At 40.1% G+C, this 18,762-nt stretch overlaps 2 protein-coding genes across 2 annotated transcripts; both read right to left on the bottom strand.

The window, feature by feature from the left end:
• Nucleotides 1-1,004: 1,004 nt before the first annotated feature.
• LOC106649091 lies at nucleotides 1,005-2,691 on the bottom strand. Its single transcript, XM_014366363.2, has 5 exons — nucleotides 2,518-2,691; nucleotides 1,792-2,084; nucleotides 1,496-1,693; nucleotides 1,297-1,390; nucleotides 1,005-1,175 (listed from the first exon to the last, which is right to left on the bottom strand). Exons 1-5 carry the CDS (start codon nucleotides 2,689-2,691, stop codon nucleotides 1,005-1,007), a joined length of 930 nt encoding a protein of 309 aa, XP_014221849.2.
• Nucleotides 2,692-2,976: 285 nt separating this feature from the next.
• LOC106649090 lies at nucleotides 2,977-12,946 on the bottom strand. Its single transcript, XM_023458163.1, has 10 exons — nucleotides 12,940-12,946; nucleotides 11,430-11,525; nucleotides 8,502-8,575; nucleotides 5,491-5,898; nucleotides 5,131-5,418; nucleotides 4,815-5,048; nucleotides 4,106-4,172; nucleotides 3,697-4,022; nucleotides 3,353-3,637; nucleotides 2,977-3,280 (listed from the first exon to the last, which is right to left on the bottom strand). The coding sequence occupies exons 1-10, from the start codon at nucleotides 12,944-12,946 to the stop codon at nucleotides 3,017-3,019; spliced, it is 2,049 nt and encodes a 682-aa protein (XP_023313931.1). The 3' UTR covers nucleotides 2,977-3,016.
• Between the last annotated feature and the right edge of the window lie 5,816 nt (nucleotides 12,947-18,762).

Below are 18,762 nucleotides of genomic sequence, written 5' to 3'. Positions count from 1 at the left end.
GATTTTTTTGCTCACTTAGTTAGCAAATGTCCCGTAAAATACACCCCCGAAATTCTTTTTACTAAAATCCATTTGGTTAAAAAGTTATAGGCAAAAAACCGAAGCTGTAAATTCGCTTACAAAAACTTTAAACGCATTTTTCTCGAAACCACGTTTTCTAAATCTGGTGGCACGATATCTCAAAAAGTACTGCATTTAAAGATACACATTTTTTTTATTTTGAAGCTTATTAAATTGTCTGGATCTTAAACCTACACAATTTAAAATTTTTTCATTATTATTATTTTTTAGAGCCCATAAAAGAGCCAAAAAAGGGTAAAAAAATTTTTTTTCCGAAGTTCGACATTTTATCAATTTTTTTGTAATTCTTTAGGTACAACCTCCAGCAAATGTCATCTAGTTGAAGAGGAACTTCGAATTTTTGGTTTCGGGCAAAAACTGAAGACGCTAACTTGCCGCCCGTTGAGGTACCTTATTTTTACACGACCTCTATCAAAGGCTGCTAGGCAATACATAATACATACGTACCATTTAAATACATACTACATAAGTACCAACAAATTTTACGGCATTATTCACTTCCTTCCACGAAAAAAAATCACGAAAAACACGTCACTTTTGAGGCACTAGATGAGAGCCTCCCCTTAAGCTAGTTTTAGAGAAAAGTCATATAGACTTCAAATTTACAGTGATTTTAAAAATCTAACATCTCGTCTAAGCATCTTTCAATTACTCAATTAATTATTGGTCACTAATTATTGGTTTTCTTAGATATGGTGGAAAAGGAAATATCAGAAAATTCTAATTATTTAAAAAAAAAATTTATTATTATGCACAAAAGTAACAGATTAATATTAATTGAAATACAATACTTAAATTGAATTGTCTTGTTATTCTTACTTTTCTATCGTCATAATTAGAAACAATTTAAAAATGTGTACATAATATACATTCAGTTAAAAGTCAGCTTTATATGAAATAAGTATTAATGTATATTATTATTGTTATTTATACTCATTTGTTATTAGACTTGTCCAGTAGTATATTGCAGGAAAAATCATAATTAAAATCGTCAAGAACTGTTGCAATTCAAAATGCATAGAGACGTCACAAATTTCCAACAAAAAAACCGTCGAATCTATTATCATCCAAGTCAAAATTATGCACGTCGTGACCTATATTAGAGACAAGCATTTTCATTCGAATTTTTTTACAGATCCTTCTTTTTTGCTGTCATTTTCACACCGCAATATGATTATATTTTTCATGAAGAATGATAAACGAATAATAACTAACCTTTTTCCAATCGCCTTGGTAACAGGTGAACCCCCACGAGACCAAAAAAATTAGAACGATCACGATATTAATTATCGAATTCCAAATTTGGAACCTGCAAATAGAAATTCGAATTAAAAATAACCATTTATTGCATGACAACTTTTCTAATTGGTAATACATGTATGTTTACACTATAAATCTATTTATTTTAACTTACTCATAGTCCTTCATTTTTTTAATATCAAAGTAGCACTTCATTTCAGATTCACCTTTAACTTCAAATTTAATCCATCTTACGAATCTGTACTGTAAAAATGATGAACCCATTCCAATAATCCAAATCGACAAAATAATTGTTATCATTGACCATTTATTACACCACCGTGATTGAGTTTGATTTTTGCTTTGTTGATACCTGAAAACATTTTTATTACAGTTTTTATTACGAGATTTAGTACACTGCGCTCTTGTTAAAAGTATTTTTGAAAATAATCTTTTGTTAAAACAACCTACCTGATAATTATGATAAACATTTTTGTGCAGAGCAAACAAGTATTACATAATTTTTGTTCCGCATAGTGGATTTTACATGATTCGGCCATTTCAAAGTGGCCAGACATATGAAACACTGTTCTTATGTACTGTATAATGCTAATATTAATGATTAAAGAACTAGTAGGTAACTTCCTACTGACTTTATCGCCTATTAGCCAGCTGGATGCGAAGAAATTAATTATGGTAGGAAGAAGAATTGCAATCCATCCGTCCCGTTGAAGCATATCCACTGCTTTGCTTGACACGGCTATCTGCAAAATTTCAAAGCTGCGTCAATATCTCTGCAGCATCTCCAAAAATAAAGAAAACTTTACATTCTACAAGTATTAAGGACTCAAAAACGGCTCAAAATTTAACTTAATTTTTGGAAAGTATTTTTGATTCTGTTCGAGTTTGTTAAATTCGAGAATGTTTATTTTTTACTGAGATACAAATATTTTCGTATACTTTGAGTGCTAAATTTTTTTCTTCTATTGCGTTTTCTGGCGAGTCGTGTTTTTGATCACTTCTTGCACGATTCAGAGCGAATCACCCTTTGAGCTACGGTACCAGGGTACCGTACACTTCTCCAGAACATCAATGGTCACGAACGTAAACTTGGACAAGATGATTTGAATAAGGCCCCAACACTTAACCATAATTTTTTTTTATTTTACGTTTTTGTAATATTATAGAGTCACAAACGTTTAGAAAGACCGGTGTCTTGGACGTTTTGAGATACACTGTTCCTGCGTTCGAGGAAAAAATAAAAAATTTTGGGTGGCGTATTAGAATGTTCTTCAATGCCGTCAAAAAATCGACTGTCACCTGTCCATGAAAGCAGCACAAAATATGTATAATCTTACGCTTCCGCTTCATATTTCCGCGCATAATAAAAATTGACACTGACCCCTGACACTGCTTAGTCGTGTCGCGTAGCTTAATATCGTTAAGAATAGTAATGATGAAATATAAAATGCAAAACAATGTTGTGAATCTGTTGATGAGACATTTCTATGAAAGACAACAAAGAATTATAATACAAAAAATGATTAGAATTACTCGGAGAATATATAGGGTTTTCTTTCATACCAATTCAAGATTTTTATAATGTTATATGTGTTTACACAATTGATCTGATAATGTAATTCACTACTTGCGGTTCAATCAACATGTTAATTTTTCTTTCAAAAATATACAAATTTTACAACTCTAACGAGTCATGCGATTTAATATATTCCTGATCGCAGTGTGGATAGTGACGGAAATTTTCTTCAAAATTATGGGATTGTTGAGTCGAGGCCACAGTCTCATCGATCTCGCTGAGTCTCACTTTATCAATAAAATTCAAGTACGACGAAACTCTAGTAAATCTTTCGTACGCTCCACAAAACATAAGGGACGAAGCACTGGTTATTCCAATAAGAATATTCGTATTATTAACAACGAGTGAGCCACCACTATCAGCCTGAGTGGGTTAAATATAAATAATTAAAAAAATCGTTTAAAAACTAATTGTAATACCTAAATTTGAACTTACGTCGCAAGCTCCTTCCAATTCTTCATCGAAGAAAGCACGACTCTCAAGGCAAATTTTCGTTTCGTCGCAACCGATAGGATCGGGAACATTTATAAAACCATAGGAATATTTTAGAAACGGGCTCGCTGGTCCTGATTTTATTCTACCTTCATTCTCGTATTGGTAATAAACACCGAAACCTGTGACGATGGCAGTTTGATTATTCGGTGGTAAATATTCATCGCGTGCGGGCAATTGAACCGAGTCTATGTATGGATGTTCATGAATTGGCAATGGACGTCGTAACTGCAGATTTTAGAAGTTTTTAATAATCTACCGTTACTAATAGATTTCGAATTTCCCACCTTTAAAATCGCTATATCATCATCGACCTGGCCTTGTTTATTAAGTGTATACGAAGTTGGCACGAATATTTCTTTGACGTCGTGATACACACCCAGGCTTTTATTGGCCAAGTCTACAGTACCAGCAACTACGGTAATTGGAGGACCATCAAATTTATAGGAACCATCAGTTACACAATGAGCTGCTGTTAAGATGTGATATTCATCTAGAATACTGCCACCACAAAAATGGTAGGTGCAATTCTTTTCAAAAATAAATTGTAGCGAAACTGCGTAAGGAAATTGGCCTGGCAGAGCAAAGTTGCCTTCGATGATTCGTGCTCTCTCTGTAACAGATATTATTAAGTAAATAAGGTATTCATTAACTTTAAATCACATGCTCGATATTTTTTATTGCTCGTGTTTGTACCGTTCTTAACAATATTTACGAGGCCCAGTCCAAAAATAAAAAAGATTGATATCTTTTCTTTCATCTTTAAAAAAGTTTATTTACAGAAATAAAATGTTAAAATGTTTCTTCGGCACTTTTTACATACAAACGCTAAAAACTTCTGACCGAACGTACAACCATTATTTCAAATTCATTTGAAAATTTTACCTTGTATGCCTCACGATTAGCAGTTTAGACGATAATAATACAATTATTTTAGCGTGCTCTATAAAATTTTATAATTTTGTAGAAAATGTAGGTTTTGATTTTTCATGAGCCACAGTACGGAAGTTTTGTTACATTTCTGGTAGAAAAATTGAATAAATTATAATATTTTATAAAGAATTTGAAATGCGTGAAAAGTTTAATATTATTTGATTATAATTACATTATAAGTAAAGAATTGATTGATTTTCCTATGATTTTTGGTCAATTATCATATTTGAACGTTGAAAATTTAATTCTGCAATTTTTCCACCATTTAATTTTTGAGAGAATGTGTGCGGTCAAGACGAAAATTCTTTGAACATAGTTGGTTTATTTATTGAAAATGTTAGCACTTGATTAGTTTCGACAAAAGAAGATTCCTAATTAACTATTCATCATTCTATAAATAATTGACTATGTTTAAAACAAAAAGTTGAATAAACACATTCCCTATCCCTTATTCTGTCCAATGATTTTCAACGTGCTGGAAGCAATGCGGATAATCGTTAAATGATCCTTTCAGATCCTCTTGTTTGGCTTCTTGACTCGAAATCGTATCATCAACCCCGCCGCTGGTTACTTTTTCGATGAATCCCAAGTACGGCGCGACATCGACAAATCGTTGATAAATTCCACAGATTGGATAATGCTCCGAAGTAGCTATTCCAATGAGAATGCTGTCATAATATTTTACGAGGGGGCCACCTTCGTCCCCCTCCACCAATGAAACACAGATACGTCGTTAGAAATTCTTCATTCGAGATCGATAACGCATTGATATCCAAAACTACACTTACATCGCAAATTCCTTCCAATTTGTTTTCAGTATCGAAACCATCACTTGTCACACATATTCGTCCATCTTGGCATTTACTAACGTCACGATCTTTCACGATGCCGCGAGCTGCTTTTAAAAAAGGACTCATTGGCCCGGACACGAGCTGCCCCACCTCATTGTGGAATTGTTGGTAAACGCCAAAGCCCTGCATCAAAACATTCGTGCCATATGTAAACGACGAATTCCCGGCTGGTGGCAATGTAACTGCTTCAAGATAGTACTTACGAAGTGGCAGCGGCCTCTTCAGCTGCAAATGGATCGAAGGTAATCAAAATCACACTTTCCCGATGAATTTACGAAAATTACGAAAATTGATCACCCTCAGGATCGCCACGTTGTCGTCGCTGAAATTGCTCCCTTTGACAACGAATATAGTTTCGACCTCGCGATCGACCGCACCTTCGTTCCTGTTCGCCAAATCGTCCGTACCAGCCACGACGGTGATCGGTCTGTCGAGGATCGTACGGTTATCCCGAGACAAGCACTTGGCAGCTGTCAAGACGTGTCTGTCGTCCAATATACTGCCGCCGCAAAAATGCCTCGAGCAGCCTTTCTTCGTGATGTATTGAAGCGAAACTGCGAATGGATGGAATAACCTGCGGCCGTTGATAATTCCGATGCTGTTTTCGATAGTGTAAAATAGATACAGTCCGAGAAGCAGGACCCAAGGTTTCATGTTGAAATAGTGCCAAATAAGTCGAGCGTATTTTTCACTTTGGCTTTTGCGCTGTACGTTCAATCAGTTGTCAGAGATATTTAAAAAATTTTACTATACTCAACTCACGAATATTTAATAAATGATAATAAGATAGTAATTTCCACGCATTCTTGATAAAAAAAAAATTATTTCGCTTGCATTCGTGTTTTTCGACGGTATTCGCGAACAAAAAAAATATGACTCGTTATATTGTCAAATCGTCTCGATGTTTGACGCGAAGTAAATGACGCGAGTAGTAAAGGTTATATTATAACGAAATAAACATGCATTCACTCTCTGTCCGGCGGATGCATCGATCGATTCATCGATCTATAGCTGCATAGAAATTCGAAAAAATATCCGCTAAGTGAATCGTCTCGCTCGTTCGAAGCGCGCACGTGCGCTGCACACGTATTATATTGACATCAAAGGGTGCCGCGCCGTGGCCAGCTGCAGCGATCGTTGATCGGATATATATATATATCTCTAGGCAAGTGCTGGAGAGAACTGCGTAATGCATAATTAAGCAAGCCGGTGACACAGAAAAAAAGAAACTTAGAGACAATTACGCTGTAGCAGTAGCAGTGCAAGGGAGTGCGGAGGGGAGTCGCGCGCAAGGCCATTATAAAGCTGCTGCTGCTGCTCAGAAAGTGTCGAGAAAAAAATGCGTCGCGCGCCTATATATATCTGCGCCCAACGCAGGGGGAAGGGCGAATCTTTTAGTTTGACGCACCATAAAGCACCGCGCTTATATATAAGTGTGTAGCGGCCCAAGGGCTACGGGCACTTACGTATTTTGCTCCGGGCTGCAAATATGTCAGCTCGATCATGAGGTCGGACGATTGCTCCGAACGAAATATCGACGCGACGATCGCGGGTAATGCTTTTTTAAATATCGATGCTGTATGCTCGAAGAGCGGAAAACTCGAGTGAACGTTTGATACTCAAAAAATCTCGTAATCGAAAGAATACCTCGAGGTTCAATCCATTTAAATTGAAGAATCAAATAATTTTTATTTTAAATTTAATGTACAATGTACGTTGCTACAGGCAACTACATATTTCGCCCTGCAATGAGGTGCTGTCGTCATTACTTGATTGCAGCCAATCCACCTGTAGTACTTAAAAATTAATCTTCTCTGTTTGACGCCTCGCTATATGCTTGTCCTCGTTGACGGAGCCGTCTTTCCTTGGGCCCGAATCTTGGTCGAAACTTTCAGCCGACTACTAACACCGTCGTGGCTGCGTAACTTGGCTAGCGTAAAATTCTCCGAACTAATTCTCGCGAGCTCTTTACCATTATATACGGCTCGAATCGATCCGGCCGCGCTAGTCGGTCTCGCTGCTGTTTTTCTACATCGTGTCAGCCGGATTTCCACTGGCCCACATAATTGCTTCGCAGCTTCGATAATGACCTGGAAACTCGTGCACTCACACATGTCCCTATATCGACGTTCCAGCAATACGACTTCGATATTTTGAATTTGAATAATAGTGTGCTCATCGACAAAAAAAAACGAAATTTAAAATCAGTTAAATTTAACAGCACCAGACGCTTGCTAAACAAATTGTCGAAATCGTTAAACAATCGAGAACTCGCGAAATAAACTCGGAAACGCAAAAATTCGCGTATATACCATGCTTCCGCCATGAAATCCTTTTTCTACGTTAATTACGACACAGATCCTATCCCGACAACGACATTCGAAGTCATTGTCACGTCTCTCTGTCGAATTAATCAGCTCAACAAACGTATAATGACGCGAAATCTCGACGCGTCTGTCGGACGATATTATAACGCTTGCATAGTATACAGGACTAGGTGTATACCCGTATTATATCCTATATATATGGGATATTAATCGAGCTTCGGTCCGGCACCATTACGCGCGACGTGTACACATGTGTTTATGTGTCTCTCTCTCTCTCTGCTCCGCAGGGCCGATACATATTACAGTATTCAGCGTATCTCTCTCTCTCTCTCACTTTCGCTCCATTATGCCGAGACGTACACATGGTGTGAATCGGGCCCCAAGGAGGTGATTATGATACCCCGAGCTACGCAGAGAGAGTCGCGTCGGGGGCCGGCTATATCGCTTACGCGTTTATTATTGCAGCGAATGGTAGTAGTATAGTAGTAGCTGCTGCTGCGACAACAACGACGATGATTGTAGCTGCAACGTCCTTGATTCCCTTGGGACGTCTCGGCCCTGATGCGGGTATGCAACGAACGTACGTATTAGCTACACCGTCGACGACGACGATGACCAACTGGCATTTCGGGGCTGTTATTCATATTTCGTTATTATGTATATAAATGCTCGGGTGCGCGAGCAAATAATTTATGACGTTCTTCGAGCGCGACTTTGACGTACGCCAGGGTACCGAGGAGAGGGGTGGGCCTTTATAATTAGCTTCATTAGCCGCGTCGACGAGAGATCGAGTGTCGACTTGTACCGGCTGGAGAATCGAGATTTTTCTTCGTTTGCTCGTCGAGAGAGCTGGCCAAAGTTCCATCAGGTTTTACGTAGGAGCATCGTCGTGTAGGAGCTGCTCAATTATCTAGCTGATAGTGATTTCTTTTACTTAGAGCAAGAGAGAGAGATAGGAGCGATTATTATTATTTACTATACATCCTTGGAGCTCGTATCTATCACGCAGCTGGGGGTTAAGGGGCAAGCAGCATCAAGAGCCAAAAGAGCTACTACTACTAGTACGTACGACGTGTATAAAAAGAATCACGAAGCCAGCGGCGGTGGTGGACAACGGAGGACCGACAAGGTGATCCTGAAACCGCTCGACATTCGTTCCTATCGCTAGCCCAAGACGACGACGATAATTCGTCTTTGTCTCTCGGAGAAACTTTAGCCGCACACCCTCTTGATCTTCTCTCTCTCGGTTTTCTACTTCTTCTTCTATTTCTTCTTCTTCTTTTTTTTTCCTCCAGGCTATCCGACGTATATGTAAGCTAGCGAAATAACGGATCGCTCGGTCGAGCAGATACACGCGCAACCCACGATAAGGGGCACTCGCACGGCGATATCAATTTGTCGTTAAATGATTTTTCGCTTCTCGAATTACTCGAACTAACGCACGTGTTGCGTATCGTGCGAAAGGTATATTACATGTAACAATGTAATCGAATCGGAGGGTGTTACAACGCGACGATTGCTTATTGGATAAAATTCGAAAATTTGCGTAACTCCATTATACGCTCGATGAATTAAAGTATATTCCGTCCATCTCCTCGATCTAAAGCTTTTTCTTACTCGAGAATGTGCGTGCGTTTGTGTATCATAGATACACAGAAGCTCACAGTGCACGGACTATCGAGCCTAGCAGCTGTATAGGAAATCCTCGAGATAGATATAAAGCTCCGACTGAGAGAGAGAGAGAGAGAAGGAAATCGCTCGATCGCACGACTACTATCTGGTCCTACACACACAGAGACGTTCCGGAACGCTGGCCGGAGTTTCGGAGAAAAAGGAAAGAGTAAAGCAGTAGCGATGTTATATAGCACATGTATATAGCCCATTGCCCATCAAGTGCTCGCCTATATATATAGGCTTGGGGGGTGGATTCACAGGCGCTTGCTCGCATGCCCTGTGCGGAGAGAGAGAGAGCAAACGAAAGAGACAGAGAGAGCGACCATTCAATTAGGATCGAGCCAAGTAATCCCTGATGTGCCCCGACTGGTTTCACTTCGTCTGATGTGTATACATACACACACACATTTGCAACAAGGACGCTAAGCGCGTACATATATATACAGCAGTGACAAGTAATAGATGTATCCTCGTCTGTGTATATATATGTGTCCTTTCCAAACTAAAATACGTATCTCTATAGATATATAAATCGTGTACAAGGCTTACGTATGTGTGTGTGTGTGTGTGTGTGTGTATGCGCTGCAGAACTATATCCTAGACGACGGCAAAGTGGAGAACGTTCGATGCTGCCTATATTGTACGCGAATTAATGCTATGTGTGTATCATACGAAGCGCAGCAGCCGCAGCCTTAATCGACGCGCGAGGACCTTCAGGATAAACCTTTTGCCGCATCTCGTCTCTCTCCTTCGCACCACCCCTCGCGAATTATGTATTAAAAGCACTTTCTGTCTCGTGCCTCGTGGAACTACAGCTAGATGTTCTATTTATAATACGTATAATCTTCGCGTTGACATTATTCGCAACGAAAAAAATCTCGCTTAACTTTGCTGTTCTCATCCCCCCCCCCCCCCCNCCCCCCCCCCCCCGGTCGACATATAGCGAGTTAAACGCTCAAAACGATTCTGGCAATATATATTTTATATGCTCATTCGAATGAATTCGTGCATCAGCGACGAATCCATCCAAATTAAGCCTTCATCAATCTCGAATGTATATCTTTCGGTCCGGGTCCGCGGCCCTACATATAATATAGCCACGAGCGCGCCGCACTCGAAATAAACACGATACGCAAACATATCCATGCCGTGCAGTTTTATTATTATATTATATGTGCTGATGCCGACCGCCGCCGCACTGCTGTTTGCCGAGCAATCGTGTTTTAATGTATGTACAAAGCGCGCAGGCAAAGAAAAAAAAATACAAACGTATCGCTTGCGTACACGCGCTCGCGTGGCAGCAAGTGTGTGTACACACACGCAGTGGCATTATACAAAAGCCACGCAGACTCGACACTTGATCAAATCTCGGCCGTTTCTAGGCCTCTCGGGACGATATTCTCCGCGTGTATACATCTTGGTCTCTCTCTCTCTCTCTCTCTCTCTCTCTCTCTCTCTCTCTGCGTGTTTATATCGGCCGCGAGCGATATAGATCGAATTATAATACGACAGTAGGTGGTAGTCGATTAAACAAAGGGTGAAAATTGGACGGGCGAGATTATAAAGCGCATACCCATAAAGTTGCTTTAGTACAGTCAAGTTCTCGTTTCTTTGATTAGTTCGCTTCTTTTTTTCGGTGTATAATATTCCTGAAGAACAATAAGTCTATTCATACCTCGTGAGCACTTGTGTGTGTATCATACTGTTAAAAATATAGTCGAGGGCCATTTTGTTAATTGATCGAGTGTTTTTTTTCTTACCAAACCAAATTCAAATTTTTAACAGTCCTCTACTTCTATATACTCGATAAATATCCAACACCGGTCGTGTATCTACTTATAACGCTTTATACACACGTTCAGAGAAAAAAAACCAGCTCCAGCCTTATAAATAAACGATGCAGCAGCCTAGCCTCGTAAACTCATGGAGAGATCGGTATTATAAAAATCCGCCGTGCGTATACGTACGAAAAAAAGTCGATTTACCCGATATATGCAGGGGGTGAAGGCAGCAGGGGTTAAAGGAGATATAAAAAAAAAAATATATACACTGTTTTTTGCTGCCGCGCGATATCGCGCGTATACGCTTTATTTTTTATATATACGATTCTCATCTGTAGATCGGTATTGGCATATTTCATGACTATCGTACGCGCTCTCTCGTACTATATAAAATGACAATTTTCTCTCTCTCCCTTACGGAAGAGAATCGCAGTCGTCGGCATCGTCGCGACGCGCGAAACAGCCACAAATTTTTTCCCTCTCAATTGCCAACACCTGCGACGCACCACCACTACCAACGTCGACGCGGCTTCTACTCTATTTTCTTTTTCTTTTTTTTTTCATCGTACGTGTATTTTACGTGCCAGCACGTAGCATCTTTTAAAATACGTGTCCTCTCTCTCTTCCTGTTTCGGCTCAAATTTACGCAAATACGTTATACGTGCACAGAGCAGCAGCGGGCGGCGCGTAATATGCAAATCTTTTTTGATAACGAAAATTAATGCAGATAAAAAATGCGCCTCGCCTGCAAAAAAGAAATACATACGTATCTCGAGCGAACGAGCTTTTTTAATCCCAGCATATTCAAGCTCATCTCTCTGCCAGTACTGTGCGCGCGAGTCCTTTTTCGGTTGTTATACGCGCGGTTTATATTTCCACGGCCCGAAACAAAGAACAACAACAACGACGCGACGACGCGGGACTATGAAAAAAAAGGGGCAGAGAGAGAGAGCGTAACCCCGCCAACGAAAAATAATGAGCGAAAAACAGCGAACCGCGCGCGTTTCGACAAAGATAACGCTGCTATGCACATCTCACGTACACACGCCGACACACACACACACACACACACACACTCATACGTGTAAACGAGTAGAGAGAAAGAGTGAGGGCAGAAGAGAGAGAGAGAGAGAGAGTGAGGGAAAGGGTCGTTGAATGCGGTTTAATATTAATGGGAACTGATGATAAGCAGGGCAAACAAGCGCGTCGAGTCTCTCCCGTGGGAGAGATCTGCCGCTGCTGCTGCCTTCTGTTTTCCCCCCGCTTCGACTGCTGCCAGTTCGCGAGCTTCGGATCTCGGCGGGGGGTCTCTCGAAACCACCTCCTACTATTCCAGCTCGTGTGCCCCCCTCCTCTACTACTCCGCAACGTTATATTGCCATTTAACAGAACTACACACACACTTCCCCTGCCTGCTAGTATCTCGCCGTGCCGAGACTGTATATATACTCTGTATTGCTGCGGGGTAATACCGTCACTACAATATATATATATAAATGTTGTTGTCTCCCTTGTTTTCTTGCACCCCTCCTATTATACATTATGCCGAGCGCTCTATAATATCGGCATATTTATACGCGTGTAACTGCGAATTAATATTTAATTTTGCCACGCACTATTAGTTATAGATATATATTATGCGGGTGTGTGCGTGTGTGTGTTGGGGTGATGCGCGCCCAACGAGCTGCGACGTCGATTACCGTGTAATAAGGCTGCATTATGCGCCGATGTTCACGCTATAATTCGATAGATCAATTTTGCTCGGATTCGATATGCGACTCGAACACGCGTTATAATGCCAAATCGATTCACGCGATTATTATCCATTGATAACGTCGATTTAGACACCGGAAAATGGCAATTTTGGTAAAACGATAAAGAAGTAGTTTTAATGAAATAACGTTGTATCGCACATGGGTGGTGAAAAGAAGTATCGATGCACTAATATCGACTGTATACATTACCTGTCATTTTATTCATTTGGAGCTCGAACGACTTGAACTTAAATGCTTATACAGCGTGTGAATTGGTTTACACCATTGTGTATACTGCATTGACGCCATTTCAAAAATATATTTTTCCGATTTGCGAATATTTCTTCGCAAGTATTGCACGAGCGACTAAGCTAATTGTGTCAATTAATGATATATTCATTAGCAGTTCCGGTCTAGTTTAAGATAACTTTATTTATCGAAGTATAAAACTGCGTTTAGCGAGTAGACTGTGGAGGGGAAATAAGCTCTATGAAAATCGCGGACTCGATTTACAAATATCCGAGCATTAGTGTTCAGTCGCTACGAAGAGCTTCATTTGTTCAGTAAGCGAGTGATTACAAATCAATGCAGATTCGAAGTATAGTTTGACTTATTCGAACTCGAGCATCGACGTAATAGGACCCCACTAAGACAACGTCGTCGGCCACTAGCACCTCCACCAGTTGCATTCGAAGAGGTTACTTGATAATATAATTTTACAATTCAAAATTCACAGATAGTAGGCCAATAATTAAAATTTCTTGTTATTTTTTTAGAGACCGGTAGCAGTTGACCCTTCGGATGACTGTAGAAGAGCAGGAAATGGAAAAGTTCGACTGTGCAAAGTCTACAATGTTTGGATTGATAAGGCCGCTTTAACCTATTTTCAACGTTGGCGTAATAATCCAAGGGAACTCACTAGGCGTTTGATGAAAAAACTAGTGGACGAACATAATTTGTTCGATATGTGCTCTCAAGGACGATCTCTTAAAAACGATGGAATACCCTTGGACATTTTTAGTACCGTTGAATGTAAGTATCAATACCACAAACGTATCATTCAATCATTTTAATAAAATATTATACTTTCCAGACTACGTCAACTCCAATTGTACATATCCATTGGACATTGTCGATTTTACCAACGTCGTCAACAATATGTGCACATCATCCCTGCAGATGAATTTTTCCTTGTTTCTCGTTTTATTTAACTTTCTATTGATCAAACTTTGATATTCAATTGAAATACTTTAATTTCTTAACGATTACCAATTTTTTTCGTTTATGAATAAAACTTAGATTTAATAAATAAATGGTTTAAATTCTAAATTTCAATTTTTAAATTCATTCCTGCTTTCAAATTACTTTTTTTTGATAAAAAATCGAAATAATAATAATTTCAAATAATTTTTTTGATAATTTAAAAATTTTATTGGCAATATATGGGCAATGAATTTGCGATATATGCGCGGGTGTCCGTACGCCTATATAGTTGCAATATATCTTGGCGAGTCATTGCCGATATATTGCAAATATTAATCGCCAATATATTGCACATATATTGCCGATTGTTTAGATTTATACGTGGAAGGTTTATAAATCCCCAGTGATAAAGCATAATCCAACGTTTCTTGAAATTTTCTGTCTCAAAAATCTGGCGAGCGTCACCGGGCTAGATATTTCGCTAGTAATATGTAATCAAGCAAGTGATAAATAGTAGAAAGGACACATTCAGGTACATGTATTACTTTTTTTATGCATTATACTTTTTTTAAGCGATCGGTTGATCAAATATCATTGAACTTTATCAAAATATATTTCAAGAATACAAAAAGTTTTACAAATTGGAACTTCTATTTTCAATTCTTTTAAAATCATATAACACGATATAATTATTATAAACGTTGTAAAAAAAACGAAAATTGATTCTTTGGTTCATTCTGTTATCATTACACATAATATCAATCACATCAAGATCACCGATCCTCTGCCGTTATAGTTTGTAAGCTTTGTTCAAATAGTATTGAAGTCTTTATGTTTATAATAAAGTCTTGTGTGTGAACCAGACTCGAGCATTATACACTTATTTCATGTTCCTACCCTCAGAAATCAACAGTAACAATTAATTCAAAATAATAAAGTTATTACCCACATGCTAAAAGGCATATAACACCAACATCGTTGTTTTATTCTACCTATTGCCTAAGCCGATCGAAAGGAGAATTTCCGTAGTTTATTATATTCTATCTCTCTCGTACAAGCTTTCTTTCGAACGAATAATCGCAATACGTCTATTTCGACGACGAGATCAACTCTTCACCCTTTTAAGAGAAAAAAAATAGTACAGTAGAGAATAGTTGTCTAGCACGCATCAGTGTCGCTTCGTAGGAAGTGCGGGCGCTGACTGATCTTTCGAGACGATGTATCATTAGAAAGAAAAAAAATATCTTCGCCGCATCGAGCGGACAGCGGAATCGGTCAAAGGGCGATTTGCGTACATTTAAATACTCCATCTCTGTAGCTCTCGTATCTGCATACGCACCTCTTTGTCTTCGCGACTCGCACTCATTTCGCTCTGTTAGACCCCCCACACACACGCGCGCGCGCGCACACACAAAGTCGAGTAGTCCGAGCTGCCGCTACTTATGTTTGCGCTTTATCAATATTGGACGCGATACATGCCAAATTAACGAGAGCAGCAGGCCGCGTATACGTAGCAGTAGTATTATATAGTATCGCGGCGAGCGAACGAGAGCGAGAGACAGAGAGAAAAAGGTATATATGTATGTACGGCAGTTTATACTTGGCATGCGCGCAGCAGCGGCAGGCGGAGGCGATCGAGGGAGGCGGGGGTGGACTCATATAACCGCTCGATTGCCCAACGAATTATTAATCGTATATATGGGCGCATGGCGGAGAGCAGAGCAGCAGCGGCAGCAGCAGTAAAGCAGTGGTAGTAGCGCGCTTTTCGCTCTCCACTACGGAGAAGCGCAAATATTGGCGAACTCGCGGACCGCGCCGACGTGTATTTTAAGGAGAAATATTATTGACGACGACGACGACGATCAATTTTCTCTGGTCGAGATCCTTTTCTAATGCTCCAGGGCACTTTTGTGCCTACAATATTTGTGAGGAATGTGGCGTACGATCAATTGACGATATATTATTGTTTTGGTTCTGTCGTTCTCAATGTATGTTTCTATTGCCTATACTGTGTTCATCGTATAACTTGTAAATATTGTGACTTAGGGCAATGTCTAGACGATACAAAATCATAAAAACTATAAAACTGAAAAAATAATTCATATCTCACAAAAAATCAAATATAAGATTTACACATTGTACACACGAGCACAAAGTAAGAAAAGTAAAAAATGATCATTACTCCTAACTTTATACTTTCAAGTACGCTGATAAAAGAGAGAAACAGAGGCAGAGTCAGAGAGAGAGAGAGGAGGTCTCGGACTATGGGGCACAGAGGGCAAAGAAAAGTTTGTTAAAGCAATGAGCGTAAAATAACGTAATTAAAAGTAGGTAAGTCTGGTAGTTTAAGTAATATTCATCCTATTACGTAATTAGTCGAGAAGTCAATATTAGCGGAGTGGAGCAGCAGCAGCAGCGCCGCGTGCACCGCCACACCACCGTCGCCGCCGCAGCAGCAGCAGCACCGCCGCCGCCGCTTCTACCGTCAAGCGCCGCTCTACTGTGTTGCTGTAAATGAGCAGTAAAGTAATTGGAAGACTAATTAAAGGAGCGAGAAAGAAGGATGTTCTTCGCTGCGGACTTCGTTCGTACGGCCATGGAGCTAAGATAAAAAGTTACATCTTTCTCGAGTGTTGGACTTTTAGAAATCGCGTATAATATACATAATGTATATCGTTTCTTCTGCGCAAGCTCCTCTTCGTCCAATCTCTTTTCTTTTTTTATATTTTATTTTTATGTTTTATTCTACGCGTATCGTAAAGTAACGTTAACAGTCCCCGCGTTCAAATTGCGATAAAATTTTCACACGCGCGTATAACACCCAGGCCGCCACGCAAGATGCGTTAAGGAAAAATGCGTTCACGGTTGAATAATGTAGCAGCAATCACCGAGACACGCACACACGTGCGCCTCGTATACGCGAGCTTTTTCTCTTTATATTATATATATCTCGCTGCTTCTCGTACAATTAGTTTTGCCCGCACCGATCATACACACACGTATACGCGCACACTGATTGTCGAGGCAAAAGTTAAGGTATACATAAGTATAATACGAGTATATAGGGAAGGGATAGTGTAGATAAGTGCGTGTACGAGTGTGCGCGCCTACCCCTCCGCGCTTATAATTAGTTAAGCGCTCGCATACACGCGCCCATATTATGATACTCGGGACGGATTTTATACATTGAGCTTGCGCACTCGAGTGTTCGTGTGTATATATATATATATATAGCAGAGCTTGCAGTGTGTGTATGCGCAATGTAACGTCTATCGCAGCGCGAGAGGTAAGGGGAGGTAAGAGGGAGAGAGAGAGTAGATTCCATTATTTAACCGAACGGTAGTTTAGGCGGGTATTAAGGGTTTGAGTTTATGACACCCCCCCGCCTCCCCAAGTACCGCTGCTGCTACTGCTGCTGGGCCCCGGATTGCCTATTAATACGATATGAGCTTTATCCCGCGCGCTTCTTATTCTTCTTCCTCGCTCGCTTCTTCTTCTTTTTTTTTTACTTACCCCCCCACGCTGGTACAGCTATCTACCTCTGCCGCTACTGCGCTCGCTTTATTTTCACCTTTTTCTTGTTTCTAGCTTTCTCTCTCTCTCTCTCTCTCTCTCTCTCTTTTCTCGTTTCACCTTATCAAAGGCATGTGTGCTGCAGCAGCAGCGTCATCGGTACTTTTCTTGCACTCGCTACCGCAATATCGCTTCCTTTTTTTTATTATAGTTTCGCTCGAGCTTTTATTCTTTCTCTCTTCTTTTTCCTTTTTTTTTCTACCTCTCTTGTCTCGACGCACCACCGTGTATAGCGTATCCCTCCTTGCGCTCGCGCGAGAGTCTCCGTTCTCTCTCTCTCGTCTTCAATTTGCATACACTTTGCGTTACCGGCGCGCGCGAGAATTTTCCTTCCCATCGGAGAGAGAGAGAGAGAGAGAGAGAGAGAGAGATAGAGTCGCGTTATTTTGCTCCGTTGTCCTCTTGAATNGGGGGGGACGCGGTTATTCTGTCGCGCTAGTAAAATTTTCCTCTTCCTCTATCCCTCTCGGAGTTTATATTATTATTATTGCAGCAGTGGTATATAAGCATGAATGCTCGGAGAAATTATATTCCACGCGCGTTATATACTGGCTCGAGTTCGCGGAGGCGTACCGAGAGAAGCTTTTCGTATATAATATATATGGCATATATATAAAGAGACTACAAATTTGTTAATGGTGCGCGGCGCGAGCCGAGGCCTCTAAAGTTTATAAATGGAACAATGAGCGCCACTGAGATATATATCTAGACGACACTGAGAATTTTTGCGAGACGCGAGTGAGAAAAATAACGGACGAAAGTTGCAAAGTAAGAAGAAGAAACCTGTATTGCGTTGGATAAATAAGCTATCGACACCTTTCCCCTTTGTTTTATATACGACGATGATGGTTCGAGAATACAACTCGAGTGCGAGAAAGAGAGCGACGGCCCGACAAAATGTGTTGCATTATGCAAGAAGAAAACATCGCGTCGATTCGTAGAAAAGTAAAAGAGCCTCTTTACTTATACACTTCAGGTACTGCGGGAAAGAGACTCCAGAACGAGTCAAGGCTTTGAAATCTCCCATCCGTAGGGCACTTAAAGTATTTATTAAAATACTCGCGCACCAGCAACAGCAGTAGCAGCAGCAGCAGTACAATATATATAGGCGAGAGAGTAACGAGATTTTCTCGTTTATATCTCGGAAAGTGCACGATGAGTTAAGATGTGTATACGTCTCTGTGCTGCTCTTATATACACATACACTTTGACTGCTCGATGTTTTGGTATGCTATATGGGTGATGTCGTGGCTGAAA

Source organism: Trichogramma pretiosum, unplaced genomic scaffold (genome assembly GCF_000599845.2).
Source record: "Trichogramma pretiosum strain Unisexual culture from Peru unplaced genomic scaffold, Tpre_2.0 scaffold17, whole genome shotgun sequence".
In the NCBI taxonomy this organism is placed as follows: Eukaryota; Metazoa; Arthropoda; class Insecta; order Hymenoptera; family Trichogrammatidae; genus Trichogramma; species Trichogramma pretiosum.
Note: the sequence above shows the minus strand (reverse complement) of the source record. Positions and strands in the feature narration are given on the sequence as shown.